At 40.1% G+C, this 18,240-nt stretch overlaps 1 protein-coding gene across 2 annotated transcripts in view; it reads left to right on the top strand.

The window, feature by feature from the left end:
• col4a2 (collagen, type IV, alpha 2) overlaps positions 1-18,240 on the top strand; it is a 69,006-nt gene that overhangs the window by 22,761 nt on the left and 28,005 nt on the right. For both annotated transcript variants that reach the window (XM_032529130.1, XM_032529131.1), the window contains exon 4: positions 380-460. In XM_032529130.1, the coding sequence (XP_032385021.1) occupies positions 380-460 (81 nt within the window). The remainder of the gene's footprint in view (positions 1-379; positions 461-18,240) is intronic.

The raw sequence follows: 18,240 nt of genomic DNA, 5'->3' as shown, positions 1-18,240 counted from the left end.
GAATAGGATTTTCATGGACATCCATTATGTCTGCATGTCCGTCATGGGTCATTCGAACCACATCCAAAACATCCTCTCTGCATACCAGACCAATAACCATAGCAGTGCAGGCAACACAAAAACAATCTTCCACACATAAACAAGTGTATTCACAAACCACAGTGTACACAAACACAGCCGGTCACACCTACGGTAAACACAATTTACCCCACACTGTATTCCATTGAATGCACAAAGAGGAAAGTAAGCAACAACACAGTATATCTCTACTGTGTTTTTGTAAATTAAGTTTACAGAAAAATGTAGCCGTTTCTTGTATATGTGACATCTATATTGTGAGCTCCAATAGCCCTAATCTTGTCTGTTTTGTGTCTCACAGGGTGGGAAGAAGGACAGTGGCCCGTGTGGAGGAAGAGACTGCAGCGGAGGTTGTCAATGTTTCCCAGAGAAGGGTGCCAGGGTAAGTCCCGTATGGTTACTACTGTTTCAGCTTTAAAAAACAACCCTCTTTCTCTCTCTCTCTTTCTTAATCTATGTGTTAACCAGCTCTACCAAACAGACAAGGTCATGATCACATATGATGCTTTCTAAATGCCATTGCAAATTGTAATTCCAATAACTTGGTTTCTGAAAGTGCAGCAGTGACACTGCCTTCCTTCCTAACTAGACTTAGACTTAGACTTCTCTTTATTGATCCTTTTGGGATGACTCCCGTAAGGAAATTGAAAATGCTCATATGTTAGTGCCTTATAGCTTTTAACTTATAACTTCTCCCTGTTTCCCATTGCTATATATGTATATATGTTCAAAATGGACCCATATTCTTTTTTACAAACGATAAGTCTGCTGTTTTTCAATATGTCAAACAACAAATCCCATAAAAAGACAGTATTGTTACTGTAAATACTCAGAAGTGCACCAAATGTTCATTAATGCACAGCTGACTATTTATTCATGTCTGAGCAATGTTTAAAAAAAAAAAAAACAATCCAAAGCTGACTAAGGAAATTAAGCAGCAAAAATTAAAATTGAATTAGTTGAAATTAAACTACGTTTGTGACTAATTTTTTTTATTTTCTGTTGAGACCAATGGGCTTGGGGCCACAAGTCTTTTTAGAACAAAGGTTCTCAATCTTGTGTCAGCCAAGGTCTCAAGATAGAGAGTATACTAGGGACCTATGTCCCTTGGAATAATTTGACATAGCGTATTTGCTTTACACTTCTATAGTGTATTAAACATATTTGCAGATTATAAATTGAGGTATAGAATTGTTAAATTAGAAAGTAAACAATGAATTATTACAGACTTTGAGATGTTTCATATCATGATAATGAGGAATGTATCTGAAAACCTTTCACGGACCCCCTGGCAGAGTGCCAAGGACCCCTGAGGGTCCCCTGAGCCCACTTTGAGAATCATGATTGAGAAGGTCTCTCTCTGTTGGTTTGGGGGTTTTTCATGGGATTTGTTAACAGTAAGGAAACTATAGATATCATAGCATCTCATAGCAGCATCATGTGCAATCATGGTCAAGTGCCTTCTTGTAGGAAATTAAAGTATTACAGCAATGCAATGAAAATATGTAAGCTCATGTGAATTTATGAGTCTGTCATGGGCATTCAGCCATTTGAAAGACTTATCACACTTCCGTACAGTTTAAGTGATGAAATTCACACCATTAACCCATAAAGAGGGGGTCAGAGTGGAAGGAGTGTCTGGAATGTGGGAGACCCATTAGGGACACGAATGAAAGACAGAAAGAAGAGAGGGGGGCCGGAGATTTGAATTCAAGAGACAGTCATAGACAAAACACTTTGAGATAACGAGCTTAGAATGAGTGATGGCGTTCTGCACGACTAAAGGCTGCTTTATACTTCAGACACATGCTGCCCAGATCCTGAGATAGCTTTCTGATCGTTGGATTGGGGGTTCCACATCCGTTAAGTTTAGCAACTTTCAGAATCAGACAGCCGACGCCTACTCTCCACAACAATGGGCCAGACATTTTTAGGAGTAGAGGGTTAATCTGTTTGGCAAATTATTTGTTATCAAGGATAAAACATCAGAATCACAATCACAATCAGAAATACTTTATTGATCCCCAAAGGGAAATTCTGTGTTACAGTTGCACAAATAGTAGAAATATCAAGTAGAAACATAAATAAAGATATATAAGGAGTGTGGCTATGTACGGTATTTACATAGTTAAAAGAATGTTATGATACGAAATTTACATAATTAAGAAGTTGTAATGGTGAACAGTAATTATAATAATAATAATAATAATAATAATAATAATAATAATAATAATAATAATAATAATAAGAATGGTAGCAGAGGAGTATTGCACACATTTCAAGCCAGTGTTATTGCACAAAACAGAAATTATTTTCCAGTTTCGACCTCACTAAGTTTCTGTATGTCAGACACTTAGAGGGAGGAGTTATAAAGTTTGATGGCCACAGGCAGGAATGACTTCCTGTGGCGCTGTGTGGTGCATTTTGGGAAAATTAGTCTTTCACTAAAAGTGCTCCTGTGATTGAGCAGCAAGTCATGGAGTGGGTGCGAGACATTGTCCACGATGGCGTGTAGTTTGGACAGCGTCCTCCTCTCTGACACCACCGACAGAGAGTCCAGATCCACGTCACTGGCCTTGCGGATCAGTTTGTTGAGTCTGTTGGCGTCCGCTACCCTCAGCCTGCTGCCCCAGTATGCAACAGTAAACAGAATAGCACTGGCCACCACAGACATCCTCAGCATTGTCCTGCAGATGTTGAAAGACCTCAGCCTCCTCAGAAAATAGAGACGGCTTTGGCCCTTTCTGTAGAGGGCTTGAGTGTTCTTGGCTCAGTCCAGTTTATTGTCCAAGTGCACTCCCGGGTATTTGTAGTCCTCCACTATGTCCACACATGGTGAAGGACTCCACATAGCTGGGGGGCACAGGCTTTGAGCACCCCAGGACGGACCATCAGGGTCTGCAGCCTAATTAGAGTTGAGTCTGGTCAGCTGTCTTCTCACCTGGTCAGCAGTGAGGCACACAGAGGTCACAGGTGGGGTAGGGGGAGGGGAGGAGGAGTCAGGCTGGAGAGAGATGTTAACCTGAAAGGCAGAGGAGGGGGGAGTAGGGATCTCCCACGAGGAGGGCGAGAGACAGTGAGGAGGGGAGGGGGGAGTAGTGGGGTTGGAGGTGAGACAGCAGTTGGGTTAATCTTGGGCAGGTGTATCAAATCTGTTAAAGAAGCTGCCTTCAACTCCTCTGCTGCCAGTTGATCGGAAGCCAGTGATGTTCCTCATGACGCGCCAGACCTCCCTAATGTCGTTCTGCTGGAGTTTATGCTCCAGCTTACTCCTGTACTTCTCCTTCGCCTCCCTGATCTCCACCTTCAGGTCCCCCTCCTCACCTCCTCCGTATCCGAGAAATCTCAATCATTCCCAAACTGGCAGAGACGGAAAACGTAGGTATATGTAAGGAGATAACATAGAGGTTAATTACTGCAGGCTAATTACACAGGTTAATTACTGCTAACCAGAGGTGGGTAGTAACGAGTTACATTTACTCCGTTACATTTACTTGAGTAAGTTTTTGAAAAAATTGTACTTCTAGGAGTAGTTTTAAATCACTATACTTTTACTTGTACTTGAGTAGATTAGTGAAGAAGAAACTGTACTCTTACTCCGCTACATTAGGCTACAAGGAGCTCGTTACTTTTCTTTTTACCTCTTTGGCATTCTACGCGTCATTGTTTTTACCCCCGCGTACGTCTCATTTTAATGTTTTATTTTGACAGCGAGAGAGAGTCTTCCGCTTAAGGCTCTTCCACGTGACTGTGTTCCACCAATCAAACGGCGTTGTGCAGTCACATGACCATACGAGATCTCAGCGGCGGGACCATAGACTGTTATATCCATGGGCGGGACGTGTTACCTTACAGTCGTAGCAAAACAAAGAATCAACCGTTGGCAAGGCAACACAGACGTGGAGGAACCCTCCGGCCTCATAGTGAAAGCATGGTTACCTTTTAGGAAAAGTGCGAAACAGCAGCTACATTATGCGATGCCTTCTGTGTCGACCAAAACAAACGGACATGTGAGCGTTCAACAACTCAACCTCTAACCTGAGGAGACGTAGCGGTAGTTTTAGTTTCTGCTGTGGAGAGGTGGATCTTTGTCTTTTAGGCTACATACAGAACACATGCAGTATCCATCCTAATTTAATGTGAAAAGTCTTACACTTAAGCTATTTTGTAATTAATAAATTAATTTTAATTTATTTTATTGATTGGATGAACAATAGTTTGCCTAAATATGATTATTTTGTATTTTTGTCTGTCTGATTGATGCTTGTGTTAAGAAATAAATCAGACGTTACTCAACAGTTACTCACTACTTGAGTAGTTTTTTCATCAAGCACTTTTTTACTCTTACTCAAGTAATTATTTGGATGACTACTTTTACTTTTACTTGAGTCATATTATTCTGAAGTAACAGTACTTTTACTTGAGTACAATTTTTGGCTACTCTACCCACCTCTGCTGCTAACTAACATGCTCGTTAACAAAGTTGCTAGTTGATGCTAGTTAACAAAGTTAATGCTAGTTAAAAAAAAATACAGAGGTGAAGAAAGGAATGGTCTAACAACTGTACTCTGGCATGCACTGAGAATTTACCAGCCTAACTTTGCAGCAGGTCTGACCTTTGAGCCCCACGCTCCCTGTGGGTACAGGAAACCCTGTAAGGAGGCCTAGGGAGAGGAAGTTCCACATTCCACATCTGACGGATGCAAAAGACATCCTCCACCCTCCTGCCCTTCACCTACTGTTTTTCTGTATCAGCTTGATGCAAAGGAAATAATTTAGAACATTCAGTGACGAAGTGATAATGGCAGTGCCAAGAGAGAATGAAGAGATTTCAGTATGCATTCAAACATTGGCATTGTTTGCACTTATGTTTATGAAAACAAGAGGAAATAGAAGACATAATCTCTTCACGGGCCCTACGTCCTTCACACATCTGGTCTGCTTAAGATGAACTGTAACATTTCTCACAGACACTGATTTGGCACTTAAACCATTTCTTACTGACAGATAAGATTCTGCTTTTTGAGAAACCAGACATTATAAATTCTCTTGTTTTGGTCTGTCACTTGTTGTTTCTGCATGCATGTTTAAGCTATACATTTCAAGAGTCTTGATCCAACTAAATGTTTAGCCTTCCCTTACATGTGTGCATTACCCAACTGATTTACTTGTTTGCAAAAACAATGGAAACCATGATGGATTTTCACAGATGTATTCATCCCTCTGGTGTCTCTAACTTTACGTCCATCTTTTTTCCATCCAAATATTTTCCCTGAAGAGAGTCATGCCGTTGAGTACTGGTCAAACTGATCCTTTACAGCTGTCTGGATTGGCTGAGACCTGACACAGCTGTGGCGATTAGGTGATGGTCGTTAATGGGTAAATGATGGCTATAGTCATGTCAACATCTTGGTGTGGCAAGTGAGATTCTTTTATTTGAATATGATCATCACTGTGTCCAATTGGTTGTTTTTTTAACCTTTGCTCTACAGAACATTTCAACTTTTTTCCGCCCATTGTTGTGGTTTTATGGCCACTAAGCTGTTTCTGCTATAAAGGTCTAAGGAACCATTGCTCAACATTTGACAGCAGTTAGCTAGCAACTAGCTATTGATTGTAGTTAACATTAAGCAACTAAAGAACTAGGTATTTCCCTCAGAAGTTGGTGGAGATCAATACTGAGTCTTAAAGGGATACGCCACTGTTTGTTGAAATAGGGCTTATCACAGTCTCCCCTAGCTCCCCTGCTAGCTGCTGCCGCTAGTTAGCTTAGCGTTGTGAATGGAATCCTATGTTGCCGGTTAGCATGTTGTGAGTAAAAGTGAGCCAACAAACATAACTCATAACTCTTGTTATGAATTGATACTATAAATAAAAAATTGAAACAAAAAAACCCACCAAATTACATGCAGTGACACAAAAACAATTCATTGGTCCACCTATCAGCTAGGGGAGACCACGATAAGCCCTATTTCAACAAACGGTGGCGTATCCTTTTAATAGAGTCAATATTGGGCTCTGATTTGGTGAACCGACACTTGACTGTTAATAAATACTAATTGCTCTACACTGTGCCTGTTGGATGAGTGCATTGACACTTGTTTAACATTGTTGCCATAAGTTTTAATATTTCAATATTGTGTTTACAGCTTGTAGTAGCCAAACAATCAGTTAAGAACAAATTATTCCAAAAACGTTTTTCTCTCATTCAACATAAAAATATTAGATATGAGCAAAACCGAAAGAAAAGGGTAATGGATTATGTTATTGAAAGTCATATGGGTAGTACTTCAAGTACTTCATGAATGAATGCTGGTATTCCCATGCTTTTTGCATATAATGATAGAGAAATTGAGATGTTGAGCGTGAAGATGGATATTAATCTGGACAGAGATGAGAGACAGACACAGAGAGAGAGAGTGAAAGAATGAAACTGATTGTTTGTTGGGAGTGAATATATTAATTTCATGAGGTTTCTGCTTTTGGGGGGGGGAGCAGAGATTTGGCAAGCTGACTCTCCAGCCTCACCACCCACTCCCCTGGTAGAGAGCGTATTGCTGGCAGGCAGAAAAAAAAAAGCTCCCCACAGCACTACTAAAAGTCCTTATTGTTGTTTTGCATCATGAGTGGATTGTATTACTTAGATTGGTCATAAAAAGGAAAAACAAGCAACCCCACAATTGAGTAATGAGAAAATAATTCAGGCACACAAAACATTTTCGTTCACAAGACATAGGCCCAATCGTAATCTCACAACAGAGTTGGCATCTCTACAGAGAAAGTAAAGTGTGGTCAAATAAAGGGATACAATCCCAAGTCCTGTGTGCTACAGTAGGTGGTGCTGTAAAACCAAGCAGTTTACGTTTACGTGGTCTCCAAAGCATGAGAAACCTCTTCACCATAAAACATGTTTAGCAAATCAATGCTCTCTTTTGTGCTGGGAGTTTTTCCTCTTCAGTTCTCAGAAACTGGGAGTGGTCCCGGGTTTTATAGAGGAAAAAGAAACTTTGACTATAGAGAACAGTAGCTACCATCTGCATGAGCTCACTGTCTTGCCTCATCCTATGCAGTGGACATCGAGAGATAAAAAAACATCCAGAGGGAAACGGACATAGACAAATGACATGGCAGGGCAACCATTATAGACGAAATGCAGATGGAGAGATGCTGTCCTTTCCACCATGGGAAAAGCCACCACAGCTGATGTGGAACAGGAAATGACACACATTTCGGGAAGCTGAGCACAATGACAGTCCACTGATCTTTTTTAAATATAGACACTCTCTGTTTTCCTGGGAACAAGATCGTCTGTGTGTTTGTCTGCATCTATCAATGGCAAAGATCTCTGTGTTCCATAAAAACAAGTCCATACCTTCTGAATCCAGTTCCCATGACTGTCATCTACTTTCCTGTCTGCTCAGGATAATGGCACAGAGAGGAATGCTGTAGGTTTGGAAAAGATCAAAAACTCCTTTGAATATAGTTTTACTAGAGGGTGGAAGTCGTGTACTGGTGGTTTTCAGGTTCACACTTTGTTTAGAGGATCATAACCTCTAGGCCTTGGGGGCATTTTACAACCCCTCGGCATATAAAACGTTTTCAAAGCAAATAATAAAACTCCCAAATACATGACAATTGATGAACATGAAGCAAGCAAAAATATGTTTCTTAGTCATTGAAAATATTTTTAACTTGGAGATTTGTTTCATATTTTTTCATCTGTTGCATCTATTTTATCTGAAAAAAAGGCCATTTGGCTTGAAAACTGTCTCAATATGAATCATTGGGTGTATAAAATAAACTCTTTCTAAGGCTTGAACTTAAATCAGGTTGTACTCTTCTGATTAGAGCTACATTTCCGTTATGCAATTAAACAGGATCCATCTCTGCTGATAAAAACTAATTGTCTGTCAGTAGAGGAGGAGAGATAAGTTAGCGAACTGATTTACTGGCACTACAGCATAATGGTTTATATTAGAGGCTTGTTGTAGCTTCACAGATCAGCAGAAGACATGATGCATAATGGCAGTTTTCATTCTGAAAGCCCCTCAATCCAAACCTGCAATCAGGAATCTCATCCATCCCTGTTGTCCCTCTCCCTTGACCCTGAGCCTATTGGAAAAGAACTTCCAACTGTGAAGCAATGATGAAATCTGTGTGTGTGTGTGTGTGTGTGTGTGTGTGTGTGTGTGTGTGTGGAAGGGAGCAGATGAAAGCAACAACATACTGCTATCACTGAAACTCCTGGACGTGAGGATTTTGTTAAGAGGAATTCAGCGGGCATCACAAGCTGGTTTTTCTTGAGTGAAAATAAAATTGTGAAGCGGTAGTAAATATCTGGGGAGACGCTTTGACATGCAGACAGTAACCACCTGTTTGTGTATGTTAATACACAATGTATCAGGCAAAAGAGGATATGAAATTGCATTGGTAGCTCGTTGAGGATTTTAAGGATATTAGCCACTGTGTGGACTGTTAAAACTTAGTAAGGCTTGGAAGTCATATTTAGAAGAAACACAAAATCTTAACTAGCCTATTAAATCTCCACACATTCCTCATGTGGTTTGTATGTTTTCCCTACTCCTCCGAACTATATGTATATTTGACACGGATTAATGAGTAAAGAAAAAAATGAATAATAACTAAAACAAAACTTGGCTTTAGCTCAAGTACTTTAAAATTAATAAATAAAACGTCAATATTGACGTATTATGACCTTTTGAAATCTTTGCAAACAGTTACCTTTTAGTGCATCATTAACATTTGTTTACAGCCAACTTTATTTTGCACAAATGAAAACATATGCACATAGGTATGTTTAATAGTTTGTTCATTTTGCTCATATACATCCAAATTCAATTATACATACTTGTATGTATAATTGACAAAAAATATCTAGATTTTCTTAAATCTTTACCGAAACTTTGTTTGTCTGACATTTTGTTTGGGGTAAATAGTAACTTTTTAAAATTGACAACAGTTGTCTAGAAACAACATATATGATAGTAGTGAAAATTAATAAAAACAGTGAGATACAGAGTAAAACCAAAACAATGAGCTGAAAGATGCTAAAAAGATCCATAGAGCTGTGGAGATAATTTGTGTGTGTCTGTGTGTGTGTTTGTGTTACTACAGAAAGACCAACCTCACTTAAAGGATGACAAACAGGAAGACAGACACAAATACAATGCAGGATATCCCTGTTTTCCCAGGATTCTATGTTCTCAGGGCATGTGCGTTTCTTGATATAAACTCAGATTGTAAGTGATGTGTAAGAGCTGTCTTCACAGTTCAAATTACAACCCAAAGAAGGGAAACGGATGCTTCAAATTCCGTTTGAATGGTAACATTCTGTTCAGCTCATGTGGCAATTTCAACGTCAAAAGTCAAGAAAACGGTCTTGCCCACAAATTTGAGGTTGTAAGTTTCAAGGAGTATAACATCAGTAGGCTATATGGTATGGGTGATTTCAAGGGAAACATATTTTGAACATTTGACCAAGGGGAAAAACAATGCTGAGAAAATAAAAAAGTATTTGAAAGTTGTCCCTAATGTGTCATATAAAGAGGACATTGAGCTGGGGCACATAGGACTCGGTGAGCATAGATACATTCCCAATGTAATGCAGTGTTACCGCCCAGGCCAACAAGCATTTCATTAGCTAACTACATTTTGTGGGGTTACAGGTTACGTTAAACACTGTGCAGTATTTCCCCACTGTGTTACAAGTTACTGTTAGCAGCTCTTTATTGGATTAGGGGAAGTTTACACTCCAGCAATTCCAGCCAGCGTTACCTGAGATAGCAATATGTTCATCCAACACAGTAAGCCTTTTCTTGTTAAAAGTAAAACATACTGTTTGAAAATACAAACAATGAACCATAAATCTAACACCCTTGTTCCTAGCATTTAAGTTAGCCTACCAGGGTTATGTTAGAATGAAATAAAAGCCTGATGTTACATTTTTCCTTATCATACTTCTAATACCTCTGTAGTACTAACCAGCTCTGCACAACAATACAAGAACAGTGAGGTCAGTGAGATCTTCTAGTCAGGATGCTGACATGCAGCTTTGGCCTCAGTCTTTTAGCATAGTATTAAGGAGGAAGCCATCAAATGCATAATTGAGACAACTACTAAAAAGTCAGACTGCAATTGCAACCACCTGAAAAGGTTAACTTTATTTTAATGAGCTAGTTGGTTAAAGCTGATCAAATTTGCTTGCGTCAGTTATTTCAGCCGGCAAAATAGGCAGTAAGAAATTAAAAGCTGCTTTGGTCTACTTTCGTCGGAAATCAAGAACCTATTGTTTTGACAGTTACTAAGAATTTCAAGTTAACATTTAAATCTTTATAAGTGCTGTGCGAGAACGGAAGGATTGACAGATGTAGCAACAGTAAATAATGGGGCGGGGGCTAAGAGAACTGTCAATTTATTGGACAGGTCTGTGTATATAGTTCTAACACTATATATCATTTTGATTGTGATAATATATCCCAGACAACAAGAACGTCATTCAGTGACCTCGATTTTGTCGTCATGACCTTATCCATCTTACAGTGATAAAAGAGTTAGTTTCACTTCACTACTGACAGTACAGACATCCCGTTTTGAGTATTGGTGCGACCTTGTGTGTAATAAGGCGGTTAGACATTGGCCTTGTGTTGCCATCTGGCGACTGTTATCATCAGCCACAGCACATGCATAGAACGAGGACAAATGAGGGGAACAAAGATCAAGATGAGTAGAATAAACCTGAGATATTGTGTTTCATGTTGTGGCTGGGAGATTGTTGCCTCATGGGGCTCTGAACTTAAACATACTTAATCCCCGATCACAGACAAATATGTCCCGTGACACACTTCACCCCATTTCTGCAACTTTTTCCTCAATAATTTCTTGTGGACGCCTTTTGTTTCAAACTCAATCGCTCTATCTCTCTGCGACTCATTGGAAAACACATACAGACACACACCATATATTCCACATTAATCAAATCTGACAGCTCTCACAATAGGAAAGTTGGGTGAAGTTAACGCTGGACGTCCTCTGGGATGTATGCATTTGCAGACAGCAGTCAGGAAACGTTACGGTCAACAAAGAGCGTTCCTCGGGGCTGTAGGAAAAATTTAAGCAGAGTTGTGGGTCACCACAGCAACGCCATGTGTTCACCATCAGGACTTGTTTTGAAACCTACATCGGGGGCCGGCTGCAAAGGAAACAATTAGATCTCCTCAAAGTCCTCTCATATGTAATCCACTTTTCTGAGGAAAACATGTTTTCAGTGCAGATCTTTTTCTCAGGAGCAGGGATTGGGTCTCTTATGGCTTTTTTCCATTGACAAGGTCAAGGTAAAACACTGCCTTCTACATCCTTCTGAAATCAGGAATATCAACTTGATGTAGTTTACACGTAAACAAGATAGTCAACTGAGAAGTCCTTTATTCAGTCAGTTAACCATATTCATACATTGACCTTTGCCCCGATTTCAAGGAATGTGCACTATAGCTAAATGAGTGTTGCATCCCCTGTGTGGGAAAATGAAAAACCTTTTCCAGGCTGGCAAAATTGGACTGTGGGCTGGGCCAGCTGGATGGGTCGGTGGGTGCAGAAAGAGACCTTGAGGATTCCATGGATTTCCCTGACACTAATGTGGCTGGCAGCAGTCCATTTCAATCAGGGCCAAGATCACAGCTGGGTATTTGACCATAAATCTAATTCTCCACACTTGGTTTTTCCCATTGCTGTGTGTTGTTTTATTAGTTTTAACCATTTGTTCAGCAATTTGTAATGCTGTTTTGAAAAGTGCAATATTCATAAAGTGATGTACATAAAGCTAAATATGGCTGAAATTAACAAATATTTTCATTATCAATGAATCTATTGATCGACATCTCTTCTAGCGCCACCATGATATTGACATTTCTGGTTTTGATTTAAATATCTCGACTCAACTATAGGATGAACTACCATGAAACTTGGTTCACTCGTTCATATCTTTCTCAAGATCCCTTTTAATAGATTTGTTGATCCCTTAGCTTTTCATATAGTGCCATCATTAGGTCAAAATATAGCTTTTTTCCAGTACTTTTGTTACAGTCCAACTGTCCATAACCCAAAGATTTTAATTTTACAATTATATAAAAACCTCACATTTTAAGACTCTGAAACCTATGCACTCCATTATTGCTTCATAAATCACTCGATCAACTTTGTTGTAAAATGTGAAACCTACTATGGGTCAATATAACAAATCCTACCTAAAATATCAAAAGATGAAATATGTACACACACACACACACAAACACACACTCTCCTGTGGCCTCCATGAGTCACTATGCATACCTTTGTGCTCTTGGATGTAATATACATCATCAGAGAACAGCTTTGTGGAGGAAATTGAGTTTTCCTTTTATAGACAGAAGGTCACTGCCCACTGGGTGATCCACTGTGTGGAAGCTGTAATGGCATCATAATCACAGTGATAAATGTAACATTGGAATTATAGAGGCATCACACCCATAATGGACTTCATTACACGCAGACACAATCTCAGACACATGCAGACACACGATACAGGCACACAGGTGGTTGGTCTCTGAGGTGAGGGCCACACCTCATTGAGCCTGTGTGCCATTTCTCGCTCTTTCTCAGGCACACACACACACACATGCACACAGGCTGCAGCTGTGTCCTGTTTAGACACACATGCTTGGACCACAGACTTAAGACATCTCATTCCTCTAACGTGAGGCAATCGCACAGGTGTTGGGCCCCAGAGACCCCTGGGATAGCTCGAGGTCCAAGCTGTTCTGTTCTCAGCCTGGGATCCCCCTCAAGTCTTGATCTTCAACATACACCCTCTTTAGCACGCACGCAGACTCTCTCTCACACACACTTCAGTCCATCCACTGGTCATTAGCTGCCCGTTCTCCTTGGTCTGGATGCTGTCTGATTTCTGGCACATGTGTGAGCACGTGCTCTGTGAAAGTGACACGTGGATGCAGAAATTAGCTCAGTCTAAACACAATAATTCTAATATAAACTGTTCTCAACGCAGCCAAATCACTCTGTGCCGAATGGCTAAACAAAGAGCAGCAGACCTCCATGAGAAACAACGCCAGTGACAAGAAACGACCGTCTGTATGTCGCCTGTTTTTATCCCTCTACTTCATCTCTTTCTCTCTCTTTGCACATGAGACATTTTAAGCGAATGAGTCAGAGGAACTTGTTGCGCCAGTGGAGATGATGAAGGTTTTCACAAATCGGGCTGGAGGCTTGTCTCTACGGCAACAACTTTCTCACAGATAATTCTTCAATAGGTATTGTTTTAGCAACTGTTGCTGTTCCACCTGTAGACTGCATGGCCTGATTGCTTTTAATGTAACTCTCGGCGTATCATTTTATATCCACTTTTCAGAAGTAGGACATTTTTTTCCAGCTGGGGATTGGGAAACCTGACCTGCATGACTTGAGCCAGTAGATCTAAACACACTCTAATAGATATCTAAACATCTACAGATGTTTATTTATTCTGCGTGAATCCTCCTGAGGGCATACAGTTGAGGACCCTCTTTGTACTCCAAGCATAGCCCCTGGAACCTGTCCTCTAACCCCTGATTTCCCCCCACTCCTCCAGGGGAGCTGAGCCCTGTTTCCCCCCTTGGACATCATGTAGAAGGGGATGTGGATCTTATGGAAATGAGTCCAAGAAAAAGTATCCAAGAAAACGTGGGTTGGGTTGCAAAGCAGTGGGACCTAATCTAACAAAAGTGTCTAAGCCCGATTGTGGGAGTCAGAGAGAAAAGGCAGAAGTTTCTTTTTGTTCTTCCTTTGTTTCCTTATTTTTTTTCTTCCTTTTTTCTTTGCTTCCTTTTTTTTTCTTTCTTAAATCATACATTAACATGTCCCTTTCTTCTTGCTTTTTTTTCACCACCTCTCCTACCTTAATTTGTTGGGGGGGTGGAAGAGACATGTCGTCCAAACTACTTAGCTTCAAGCATACCTTAACTTATCCACCTTCAACATCACCTACTGTAAACCCTCAGCAGGCAGCACACAGAGACACTCACCATGATTTTACAGTTTACATTAGTGAGTGTTGTGTGAATACAAGCGCATCCACTCTGGTCTGTAGATGTTTCTGTGGGAGTATCATTGTGTCATTGTCAACGCAGTGATGACATCAGAGGATAATCTTCACACTGCTTTTTTAATCAGTAGCTCTTTCCATTTCTTGTTTAAAAAAATTCACAAAATGTCCCAGTTTTTCCATGCAGACAGATGGAATAACAGAGGGAGCTTCCGGCCAGTTATTTATTGATTTATTTTATTGAGTTTCTGACCTGAGGTCAGAGGTTTGTGCACTGGGCTGCGTGTTCCCATCCTGTTCTTGGGGGTCTTCCCAAAAACCCTCCACCCCCGGGGCGTCTGGGTCCCGAGAAAAGTGTGGTTCAGATGGGGGGGGCTTTAAATAGATCTGTATTTTTGGGGAGAAAAGCAAAACCGAACCGTACAAAAAAGGCACAGAGGGGTTTAAGGTGATGCTTTTAGTGTTAGCCGGAACGATTCTTGAGAGTTGTCGCTCATAAAGTTACAGAAGTAATGCAGTGGAAATGTAAATATGTCAACTTAGATATCCAACTAGTAAGTTGGAAACAATAAACAGTAAATGGTGCACACTTCCAGACATAAACATAAGCATTAGTTATAGAAAACAAATGGTTTTAGGCAGAGGAAAATGTTTTTTTTTGTCTCTGCTAGCATTGTGAGTAAACTTCTGTGAATAAACATCTGTGACTTACCAATTCATGATAGTGAAAAAATTTCAAAAAAATCAAAGAGAAAAACAGAAAATCCTCATGGCTGAGAAAATAGATCACTTTTAAAATATGAGAAAAATTGGGGTGTAATTTGGATGGACTGTCCTTTTAATATTGTGTGATCTGTGAACGAGACTGCGAAACAGGAAATTGTTGTCTCACACCTGCATCTCTGGATCTTATTTAATTAGTTATTAAAAAGTCTCCTTCCTCACCTCGGCAGAACAACAACATTCAATTCATTGCTTAATTTAGATGTTTGGTTCAAATCAGCTGTGAACCTCTGCTATCCAGTGGGCACCAGCCCTATCCTCATGGACTCTCACATGTCAGGTTTAACTGGAGGAGGATGTTCAAAATCCTCCTCACACATTCCTGCTGCCACAAAAGATGGAGCTGAGACATCTTTGTTGTCAGTGGCATACATAATATATGAAAGACGGGGTTAATTGTAGGAATAAAAAGAATTACTGCTGTGGTAGAGATACGAATTGAAAGAAAATAATTAACGGTATTTAGGGTTTTGTTGCAAAAAGAAAGAGGGATTTTTTTCACTATCGGCGTCTTTATCTTATCTTTATCTTTATCTTCGTCCTTATCCTTGGTCACTTTGTTCACCTAGCCTGTGTGTGTGTGTGTGTGTGTGTGTGTGTGTGTGTGTGTGTGTGTGTGTGTGTGTGTGTGTGTGTGTGTGTGTGTGTGTGTGTGTGTGTGTGTGTGTGTGTTTTATGTGCCTTTTTGTGTGTGTGGTAGTTGAAATGAGTTGAGAAGTGATCGGATAAAAACAGACACCAGTTGGCAAACCAGTGTGGGAAGGGCTGGGGTTTTATTGCTCTTTTACAATCATTCCTCTATAGTCTGTGTCCTTATGATCTTAATTTACTGTGTATATACAGAGTTATTCTTTGTTTTAATGCTATATACTCCAACTTCCCAGGTGGTTTAATCATGTTATTTCAGTCTGTTTTTTCCCCGCCTGACACACACCTCTCGTTCAACTCTCTGTCTGTTTTTTGATCCCTCAAATGTATTTATCTGACCATGGGACTTTGATGATTTTGTCCACCACAGCAGCGTGTTTGTAAAGGGCTGAGACCTTAAAGGTACAATGACATGGTGCTCTTTGGATGCTTTTATATATGCCTTACTGGTCCCCTAACACCCTATCTGAAGTCTCTTTCCCAAAATTCAGCCTTGGTGCAGAATTACAGCCACTAGAGTCAATCCCACAATGAGCGTTCCTTATGTGTCATTTCTGAGTCTGTAGCTTTTGAGGAGATGAGTGGGGGTAACCTTGCCCCTCATGACCTCATCCATCTGAGCTTTCATTTTCTCAAAGGCAAAGCAGGATACCCAGGGCTTGGTTTAAACCTATCGTCATTTCTAGCCACTGGGGAACCATAGGCAGGCTTGGGCAATGCATATTAATGTTAAAAAACCTCATATAGTGACATTTTCATGCCATGTAACCCGCTTGTCTCCTTGTTACCATCCAGCAGAGAGAACACATACTTTACTTCAGACACATTGCAAACGTATGTATTAATTCGGAAATAAAATGTGATATTTGATAATAAGGTACGATTTGGAGAACAGAAACATACTTCCGCTACAGCCAGAACCTGCCTGTATTCTATCTTTCATCACTCTGAAAAGCAAATTGTTATATTTAGCTTGCAGATTAGGGGGCTGTTAGCAGTTTCAAACAGTCATCAGTCAAAATCCTCTTTAAACAGCCCTTTACTTTATCTTTCAGGCTTTCTTGGCCAGTCATTTTTTCATTAAGTAGATATTTGACAGCACAGTCTGGGTTTATCTGAAACTTAATCTCCTCACTGCTCTATCTGGTATGTCTTGCAATAACTTTAAATCTGTTGTTAAATGTAATGTAATGTTATAAAAGGAAATGACGACTATCATTTTAACCAGGAAATACATCCATTAAGCCATTCAAATTCCAGTACTGTATTATTTTTGAAAACTCATTGTCACCAGTGGGAAAATTAAATTAACTTCTAAAATGCTGGTGTCTGGAGCATGTTTCGCTGCTGTGAGCTAGATCTAACCATCCAAGTTTGGATTATTATTTAAGATGTAAAGGGCTGATCTACAATACCTGCTCAATAGTTCTGGACATTATTGCTCTGCCCTCTGTCTGCCTCATCGTATTTGACTGCTGTCGTATCCCATTATAAAGTGCACAAGACACAAGGCTGAAGGGATGACATGACCTGACTGACAGGAAGAATAATGTAGCTACAGTTACAGAGAAAAGCCAAAGGGGAGCATGCGTCTCCTGAGCTTCATAATCTGGTAAAGTCATGACCGGCCTTCAAAGACAGAGAGGAACTCAGACCTTAACAGACATGCATGTACAGTACGTGTGTTCAGCGGTCTTTAGTGAATCCAAGACATGTTGGTTTGAAGAGCCCTAAACTTCTTCTGATCTAGATTTCAGGGTCTCCATTTGCACAAGTTCAAGAGTTTACTACACTACGCTGTAAAAGAATCCTAAATTTTTCTTTTTCTGTTTCTACAAGATGTTCATCCCTCTCCTGTTGTATAACAGCTCAAACTTATTTTTTTCTTTCTTTTGTACGCACACACACACACACACCCCAAAGTCTGTGGCTGGCTGATTTGTAGGCTTGCATGTGATCACTCTCCAGGATTACAGGGTTAGAGAAGCAAAGGGATGTCAGAGCACTCAAGAGTTTGGAGAGAGGAGGGGAGGAAAAGCTGGGTGGAAGTAGTATGAGCAGATAAGAATGGGGAGTAAGAAGGTATGAAGGAAGTGAATTTGTGAAGTGCTGGTAATTACAGAGGGGGAGGACTGGAGAGAGATTTAGCTCAGGAGAAAATAGAGTAGAAGGGAAATGATGAACACCCAGAGTGCTAATGGAACAATACAGTATGCGGATGAGGTCTTGTCCATTTTTATTTAGACCTACTCTAGGGTTCAAATGGTTATTTTGATGAGTTGATAAGTACATTTAAGGGCAAAACAAATAGTGTTATACTTTTACACTCAGTGGTCACTTTATTAGGCACACCTTTGGTGACTTACACAGAAGCATTTGATGCATCTTGAGGAGACGCAGGATTAGGCAGTACAGTTTAACCAACATGTAGTGCCATGAAGTGCCATCCCAACTGAAATTCCTGTATTCTTGAATATGAGTATTCAAACTCATGTTGGACATACAGTGGGGCTCAAATTTTTGGGCACCCCAGGTAAAAACTTGTGAGAAATGTGAGAAAAAATTCCAAAAGGCATCAAATGACTGATTAGATATTCGTATAATATGTCACAAAAAGTTAGATTTTATTTCCATCATTT

Source organism: Etheostoma spectabile, chromosome 11 (genome assembly GCF_008692095.1).
Source record: "Etheostoma spectabile isolate EspeVRDwgs_2016 chromosome 11, UIUC_Espe_1.0, whole genome shotgun sequence".
Classification (NCBI taxonomy): Eukaryota; Metazoa; Chordata; class Actinopteri; order Perciformes; family Percidae; genus Etheostoma; species Etheostoma spectabile.
The sequence above is the reverse complement of the archived record's forward strand: the minus strand, read 5'-3'. Positions and strand labels throughout refer to the sequence as shown.